The sequence below is a fragment of the Clinocottus analis genome, unplaced genomic scaffold (assembly GCF_023055335.1).
Source record: "Clinocottus analis isolate CAN_PGR_092001 unplaced genomic scaffold, fCliAna1.0.p SCAF_20, whole genome shotgun sequence".
In the NCBI taxonomy this organism is placed as follows: domain Eukaryota; kingdom Metazoa; phylum Chordata; class Actinopteri; order Perciformes; family Cottidae; genus Clinocottus; species Clinocottus analis.
The window spans coordinates 4195624-4204728 of record NW_027175932.1 but is presented as its reverse complement, the minus strand read 5'-3'; the positions used below and the strand labels follow the sequence as shown (position 1 = coordinate 4204728).

The following is a 9105-nucleotide window of genomic DNA, read 5'->3' as shown; positions in this document are numbered from 1 at the left end:
ATTGTGTCCCGATGGGAATAAAAACCCACGACATGTATTTATATCTCTATTAAAATATAATAAAACTATTTGTCTTGAAGGAAAATGAATCTGCCTCCATCTCCTGTGTGTCACGTCTCTTTGATGGAGCCGTCTGGGTCACAGCTGATGTTTCTTCATCTTAAAGTCACGGCTACGACGTCATCGAGGCGCGAGAATCGGTTTCCTCAGCGCTACTTCAGGGCGCGGAGGTGTAGATGGAAGAACACAGAGATTAAGAAGGCGAGTTAAACTATTTTCACACCCATTAATACATTAGAGAGCGCGTTACTTACTGAGGGTTTGCTTTTCATCATATGTGATTCTCTTCATCTTCATCCTGAGGTGTTGCATTCAGGCTCTTCGCTCCAGATTAGATGAGGGATTTGTCACGTCTGCATTTATATCATCTGCACTCTTGATATTTTGTCACGTTGGGCTTTAGGTTTAGGTTTCCGCTGTAAAAAAAAAGGCATTTCACACCGCGTGCAACAGGCTGCCGCTTTGTGCTTCTGCTCTCTCCGTCTGAGTTTAATACTTCCCGTTTACACGAGTCTCTTTAATAGTTTCAGTGTCTGCTCTTTGTACTGAGCCAACAAAAGGCCATTGACTTTCTGTTGCAGGGCTAAAAAGACACTCCAGTGCTGGAGCTTTAATCAGCTCAACTTCTGCAGCGGCACCTCTGACAAGTGACTCGCTACAGAAATAAATCAGGATTTTAACTGTCAAATGAGTGACTTCATTACATGGTTCTATTCAGGAGAAGCGCTGGGGGGACTGGAAATGCAGTCGTCCCTCAGAGAAGAGATCTGAAATATTGATTAATTGGAAAACGTATGTATTTGCATGGCAAGTCCAGTCTCTAATCATCACCACGTACATTATGATTAACACGCGTGTGTCTGTATGATGTGCGTGACTCATTCTTCCTCCCACGATGCACACTGCCACCACGTGCTGGACTCTATGTTCCCACCTAAACCTTCCAACAATAAAGCATTGTTATCTCTTTGCCTGCAGCTCGGACCATAACCATACGTATGTTTGCTAATTTTGTATCTACTTCTTTTCCGTTATTCAGCAGGTGACACATCGATAGTCTCTGTGTCACATCGACACATAAAACCCATGAAAACGACCTCCATAACGACACAAAGGAAGGCTCGACACGGCATTCACTGTACACAAGCACATAGATTTATTTATACAAATATAGTATGTATACCAATTGCATATCAACAGTTTGTTGTCTTTTTTTTGTTGTTGTAATCTTTACGGTAAGTACAGGACCATCAGCTTCAAAAATGCAAGTCAATTAAGAAAGAGTACCTGTGATTTGAAGATACAAAAAGGGATCTGTATGTGTTGACATGTTCTTCTGGACGAGTGAGTGAATGGCCTGAGCCCCGAGGTGACCTCTACGGGTGACCTCGGCGCTGACAGGCGGTGCAGGGAATGGCAATATGTGGCAGCGTGGGACACAGTGCGCATGAAGAAGGATTTTTGCCCCGCTCGAATTGTGCAATTAGATGGAGGTCAGAAGAGATGGAAACCATCGAGAAGGAATAACCGGCAACGTTTTCATGAGAAAAAAAAAATTGCAACTTCCTGGCAGCTTCTCAGTCGCTGTCCGTCACAGACAGCAAGGGAATAAAAATCCTCTGGCATTACAGGAAGTCATGCGTTTCATGTTTTGGATGTGTTTATGGTGAGTAGAAGAAGAAAAAGAGGTAAGTCCTGCATGGTTGAACGAACAAAGAGAAGAGCGCCGCTTATAGGAATAAACAAAAAAAAGGACAGAAAACCTAAAACGGCATAAGACGCAAACAAATTGACAACGCGGTGACCTCTGGGAAGTGTAGTGCAAAAGAAACAACGACGAAAAAAAAGCACACAACAAGGAGCGCTTAGCACCGAAGATGCAGACGACATAAAAGTTGAAAACGCGCTAACTCTAAGTTGAAAGACAGATTTCTCTTTCAGGTACAGAGGAAAAGTGATTGTCAGAACAGAAACGCAGGTCGACATAAACTATGTGCTCATATTCAGCTGTTATACAAGGATTTTAAATAATGCTCTGTCTCAGAAAAAGGAATCCATGATATTTAAAAAGGAACAATAAAATCTCTGATCTCATAAACTTTTATATAGGCATGTCTGAAAAATACTTCTCGTATATATTTTTGATTTAACTACGAATGGAAACTGGCGACATTCGGTTTGTCTGTCGGGAAACGGGACGAGTTGAATTGAACCTCGCTGAAATCTCACGGTAAGATGTCTACTTTTTTCCTCGATAAATCTCAGTCCGGGAGACGCTTACAAAACCGCAGTTATTGCACATTTAGAATCCATGCCAGGTTTCAAATCAATAATCTCTTTACATGGCACAGAGGATAGATTTGGACACAGAAAAAGCCGCCTTACAGTACATAAGACCCAGTTTGCCTTTACAACGATTTACACGTGCACCCATAACGACTCTGTATATACGCACGTATCCGATCGTGAATTTAGTGGTGAGGTGTGAAAGCAGATTGTGTGTTATTGCTAAACCTACAAGATACAAAAAATCGTTTCCTGCTACAATATAGAAGGTAAAAAAGAGTTCACGGTTATCCAAAACAGGACACACACACACGAAAAAGAAAAAAAAAAGAAAGACGAAAGAAAGAAACCGATGGTCATTCACACAGAGACACGAGCACCAGTTGAAGAATCAATAGAAACACCACTGTACAGATGGCAAAGGTGCCACGGTGTGATGGATGTTCGGCAAAACAAATACAACAAACACAAAAAGAGAAGGAGACTCACAACCGGGCACAACTCATAAAAAGGGAATACGGGAGTTCAAATGGAGGACTTTCAGAGCCCGCCCCCTTTCCTCGTGCTTCTTTTTCCGGACGAACGGCTCTCTGGTTGTTTTTTTGCTCAGTAATCGGTGGCGCACTGAAAGGGAGAGAGGAAGTAAAAGAGTCTTCTACTTGTTGGTTTTCCTCCGCGGCGGGAAGAGCTTCCTTTGGAATCCTCGGCGCAAAACAAGATGGTCTTTTGAGATCCACTTTCTCTTCACTTCTGCTTCTTCGGGAACAACCTGCGGGCCGTGAAAGAGGAGAGCGGAGCTGAGAGCGCTGCTTCACAGAACGGCGGGTTCAGACCTGAGTGCTATCAAGATGATTCTGTTTTGCCTGATTGCTTTTGATCAAAGCGTCACATACTGCAACTCTCGCTCCTTTAAAAGCTGCCTTCATGCTTCCCGAATGTCCTGGCAAACACAAGGAAGCCGCATAAATATTCCCCTCATTAAAAAAACATAGCTTCTTTTTTAATGGAAGAAAAGATCGTGTGTTCAACAGGATGAATATCAAGCCATTAATTTGAACAATATGCACACTTCCTCTTTTCACTCATGACTTTTCCTTTAAATTCCTTTTGCTATAAATGTGACGTGTGATTTTAAACAACTTTAGCACTATTTAAATTGCTATTTTTACATTGTGCCGCTCAAGTCTTATATTATTTTCAAGATCAATATGCTAATTAGATTGTTTGTCGAGACACGCTTTCCCCATGGAAAGTTAATAGTGTTCCTCTTTCAGTTTGAAGTATCCTTTTACTCCATGAAAGTACTTCAAAGCAGCGCATTCATGTCTGACACTACGTTTTAGAGCTAAAGTTGTGTTGTTTTTCCTCATTTATATGCTAATTAGAAGAGGAGTTCGTCGGAGCAGGTGTGTCTTGTGTTTTGCAGCGACAACGTCGGCGACTGTGGCGTGGAGCTAAAGTTACACGGACACAAATTCACTACAGGCTGCATTTATACATGCAGAGTCACCTCAAATACCTCCCTTCAGAGCGCATCATTCTTACATGTATTTATCATCTGCTGATTATTGATCGGGAGATCAAAGTCCACCGTCCAAGCGACAGAGACGGATGAACACGGGGCAAACAGGTGGCTTATGTTCGCCTTCTCGTCCGCTTGAGCGCGCCACTCGGTCCTCTCCTGCCTCTCGGTCCGCCACAGCATCGATAAAACATGATCCCTGCCCCGTTGCCTGTGTGTAGCTCCAAACCGTAACACACTGTTACAAGCTCTCAAATACCTTCCCCGGGCTGCGCGGAAGCCGAGTGCAAGACAAGAGGATACGCCTGAGGGGACTCAGCGTCAAGCGGACAGCGACTCTGAGATCTTGGACGCGTGCCCGCCTCCCAGTATACGTTGGGAGGGGAAAGCTTAAATAATTTGAGAGGCCCGGGCGGAATCGAGCGCGCCGCGATATGATTTAGCTTAACGGTGTGATTAGTGTCTGAAACGTTTCCCCTCGCGTTTAAATTTGGCTATTTTTGACTGGTAGAGCAGAGCTTCGTTCTATATTTGGACTGCAACGACATTGTCTGAAGCAGACGCTCGTGGACGCTCCGCCAAGCAGCGACGGCAGCGTAGACGTGGTCCGCGTACCTGCAGAGCACGAGCCGCGGATGTAGATTGGTTTAAGCTTGAATTATTTGGAGCCTTTACAACGGATTCGCCGGTGGAAAGATTGCATGAAGCAGTAAAGTTTGCATAGTGGATGCCGACTGCTGAGTTTGCAGAACTGCGCACGAGCCATTAAACCTGATTCTCAAGGCAAAGCCGAGAGCACGGCAGAGTTTAACCTGCTTCCACTTTCCTCCATCTACATTCCTCTTTTGTTCCTCTCCTGATATACTGTTTCAGACCAGGAGGAAATGTAAAAAACAATAGATTATATATAAAAAAAGTAAGCTTCCGAGGGAGATTTAAAATATGGTAATAATTCTGCCTGCAGGATTTTCTGACAGAAAAAGTCCGGTCACCTTGGAACTGGAAGAGCTGGGGGGTCTGCGTCCGAGGCTGCGCTCATGAGGAAAATGATAAAAGACAACACTGTGTGTGTGTGTGTGTGTGTGTCAACACACTCTATCTCCTCCTAAAATAGCATTCAGATCCGAAACCCTGTGCTCATCTTCAGTGGACCAAAGTCTTAGTAGATAAAAAGATTAACAAAACGCAGGTTGAGAGGTTTTCAAAGGGGAATCTGGAGCTAGAAAACACTACCGCTTCAGTCCACAGGGGCCGCCAAAGTCAACACAAAATGAAAGTTCCTCGTGTCGTAGCTTTAAATTCTGCTTCCAATGTGTCCCAGCCTATTAAAACTTCAGATTGGCTATTCATTCTTCATCTCTGGAGGTTCCCGCCCCCCTCCTACCCGCCTCCACCCGTAAAGCAATGAAGCGCCTCACCTACGACATGTGGTTCTGCTGAGTGGCCACGTTCTGCTGCTGCTGCTGCTGCATGAGGATCTGCTGCTGCTGGCGCCGCCGGGCCGTGCGGAGCTTCTCAAAGCGAGCCTCCATCTCCTCCAGCACTTTGGGGGTGTAGCGAACCACCAGCTTCACGCTGTCCTTCGCCGCCTTCAGCAGCTCCACCGCTTTCTCGTGGTGCTCGCCCTCCACGCTCTGCAGGGGGTCCAGAGGTGGAAGGAAGGGGAAGTTTAAAGGAGGCTCGTTTGAAGGCAGTTTTAAATAGAGCGCTTCATCTTTGAAAAAAGAAAGAAAGTGTCTTCCGTATATTGTACACGGTGATTCTCCAGTCACGTCCAGCACTTTTGTAGCTCTCCTGACTGTTGTCTCATACATCAAACTGGAAATTAAATATTGCATGGATGTGTCGTTTTTTGGAAGCCGCTTTTAATAATAAATAAGGACAAAAAAGAAAAAAGCGCGTCTGCACTCTCCCTCCAAACCATATGTCATGTGTCAAAGTGTAAGCGTGGTCAGACCCACCACGCCGTTGACGGACAGGAGCTGATCCCCTCGCTTTAGGCCGCCGTGCCTCTCAGCCACGCCCCCGGGGATGATGCGGGAGATGTAGATAGGCGAGTTCTGCTCCTTGCCGCCCATCACGTTGAAGCCCAGCCCTTCCTCCGTCTTGGGTAGCTCCACCACCCGCGGGTGGGAGTGACCTTCGCTGGCTGCGAAGGCCGCCACTGTTGCCTGAAGGAAGAGAAGCAGGATGGGATTCATCGCTACTATCCCCAAAACTCTGAAGATCTATGCCTGTACTTTGCATATTTATTCTGAGGCTTTTTAGGGTATACACACGTTGTAACACAGGGCTGAATTGGAACGTTTTTAGCGAAGAAAATAAGTAATTTTGTTCATTTGAGTTGAGACTTCTCTGCAGCTCTTCCTCTTCACATTGCACATGATCTGTCTCACTCAGTAAAAGTAGTAGAGCCCAAACCATGAGCCCAAATCTAATTGTACCTCTACATCAAATTTGAACAAGTGAAAACAAGCGCAAGATAGAAATATACATTCATCATGAAGACCATTAGATGCGGTTGAAAGCCCAAATGCAGTTCCAAAAGGTCAGACTGAACTCTGATGCTCAAATACATTCATCATCTTTGAAAAAGCAAGAGGAGACGTTGCAAAAAAAAAAAAAGCATTTGAGACAACAGGCTTTACGGGAAATCCTACACCAACTTAAATTACACCAACCAAAGCTCCACATCAACATGACAGCAGTCTGCACTATGGCGTCTAGTCGTCTTCATTACACTCTCAATTAATGCACCAGAGGAAACCAATTTTAAAAGTACTACAAAATGATTGCGAAAGGTGGTTTACAATGTGAACCTCTGCTGCACCTTCTCATTCTGCAACAAAGCGTGAAGATTTAAGTCAGGGCCGGGGATTTTGACTCCACATGACAAGTTCTCCGGCTTTCTAAGCACATGGATTAACACATCCGAGTCCAGACTGGAGGAGCAGCCGCACAACTTTCACCCGCTGCATCTCTACCAGCTGGTTGACGTTGTTCGCTGGCTGTTGGGGGTTCTCTTTGAGTTCAGAACAAAGCACCCGGGAGCTTGTTAGCCACGGCTGGAAACGCTAATGGCAGACGAACAGGAGAGCCGAGACACCCCGTGCCCACTGATGCACGGATGCATTGCCAAAGGGGGCGTCGCTGTCAGGTACCTCTACCGCACATATATCATAGATGATATGTGAGGTAGATCGAGAAAAACGAGGAAAAGGAGAGAGGAAAAAAAAAGTGGAGGGAGGGGCGGTTCTGTCAGAAAAAAGCTTTTGCAGATGTGTATCCAAATTCCCCAGCAGCAGGCAAGTGTCTTGGCACTTTGAGGTCTTTGACACTCCCTCCAGGCAGCATCCCCATCTCTGCTCTCTCTCTCTCTCTCTCTCTCTCTCTCTCTCTCTCTCTCTCTCTCTCTCTCTCTCTCTCTCATTCATATGCATCTCCACATCCACACTTCTGCCCAAACTGTTTTGCTCATTTCTCCTTCCCCTCCCGCTGCCTGTTTTAATTTAGTTGTTGTACTCTACCAAATTCCCCTCTCCCTCTCTTTTCTCACCCTCCGTCCTCCCTCCCTCTCCCATTGAAGCTAAAAGGGAGCTCCTCCTCAGCATGCACACCATCTCCTCACCAGGCCTCCCAGCTCATCGACCTTCCCAAGTTTATCTAGATTTCCACGAACAAGAAAGCAATGTGGCAGATGGCCGGCGCCTCTCAGAGACAGGAGGCATCTTAAATGAAAAGCTTGCTGGAGGATACATTCCCCATAACAACTCTGTACAGTGTAAGTATGACTTAATATATCCAAAATCAATTGATCATCAGCTCCCATTATTTTCTCTGGAGTCCATACAACCCCGATAGTCCCTGTCTCCATTAAGCTCAGTAATAAAAGCCTCGGGCCAGGAATTAGAGTCTGAATTGATTTAATTAATGGAGCAATCAAAGAGCATCGAGTTGTTCAGGTGCAACACAAATCTTAACTGTCAGGAGATTTACCATCTTACTGACTTAAGTGCTCGAGAGGGAGACGAGGACAAGTGTCTGGATATTTCACGTGTGTATTTTTCTTTTCAGATACCGTTTAGCACTATGGTCGGACTATGTGAATATTTATATTCTCTACAAGGGAGTACAAAACTTCCCAGTTGAGAGTGTCCCCACAGCTAAACCAGCTCAGGCCATTAGCTGTGTGCTAATTGCCCAGTGGACATGCAATTTTAATACAGATTTAGGAGCAGCAGCTTCTCAGAGTTTAGAGCAAAGAGAGAAAAGTAGGAAGGAGTTTTAAAGCTGCTTAAATCATGTCATTATGGTTGCTCTGGGCTTAGAAAGAGAGACAGAAACTTCTTTTCCCAGCTTAAACATTGCAGTTTCTTTGTAGGGTGAAATTAGTCTACTCACTAATAGATTCATTTTTCCATCACAAGTGGTGGCCACTCAAATGACACAAGAAATACCAAATGCACAGAAATCCAATAAGATTTACTTCAAAAACATTTGTGGGAAAGAGTACAATGAGAATACTGATCCACAAGACATTTTCAGCCTTGTGGATATGGGTTGGAAGAGGTCTACGTCAGAAGGACGTTATCATCTATTCACACGGTTGATCTCATATGAATACAAGAAGACGACGTCGACCTCTAGTGGTCCTTAGCACTAGTACTCACGACAGGCGCAAAGGAGGAAGTCAGGTGACACAGTACACAGAGGGTTCGAATGAGTCAAACAGACACAGGACTTTCACTCCGAAGATCGCCATTTGTGTCCCATGTGACACCAAAGGTCCATGTTGAATTATAGTATCTTAAAACCTAAACCACGATCTTTTACGAAACCTAACCGGGCAGTTTTGTTGCCTAAACCTAGTGTTGTTTTGTTTATATTCACAATACGTTTCATTTTTACACCGTGGCAGGTGCAGTTTGGCCCATTGAGCTGATAACATTTGAAATGGTTGACAGATTTAACAAACAAGATGTGTTATCTAGTGTTGTTTAGTACTGAAAGGTGTATTTCTTTAAAGAGAGCCAGGCTAGCTGTCTCCTGCTTCCAGGAGCTAAGCTCAGCTAATCACCTCCTGGCTCAACCTCCATATTTAATGCACAAACACAAGCTCATCCCTCAAATAAAGACAGAAAGAAAGATGAACAAAGAAGAGAAGATACATTTTGAATGAGAGAGCTTTAGGGCTTCTGGGAGGTGTATTTTTTTCTTTGACTTTGAAAAGAGCCAGG

At 44.7% G+C, this 9105-nt stretch overlaps 1 protein-coding gene across 3 annotated transcripts in view; it reads right to left on the bottom strand.

Moving 5' to 3' along the window:
• Window positions 1-312: 312 nt before the first annotated feature.
• The window catches only part of lin7a (lin-7 homolog A (C. elegans)), a 33939-nt gene continuing 25146 nt past the window's right edge, over window positions 313-9105 (bottom strand). The window contains exons 4-6 of one of the 3 annotated variants that reach the window (XM_068586891.1): window positions 5830-6039; window positions 5287-5502; window positions 313-476 (exon numbers count right to left, since the gene is read on the bottom strand). In XM_068586891.1, the coding sequence (XP_068442992.1) occupies window positions 5287-5502; window positions 5830-6039 (426 nt within the window). In that variant the 3' untranslated portion in view covers window positions 313-476. Of the gene's footprint in view, window positions 477-1184; window positions 3116-5286; window positions 5503-5829; window positions 6040-9105 lie in introns of those variants that run through there. The other 2 variants (XM_068586888.1, XM_068586887.1) reach the window with 2 other exon arrangements.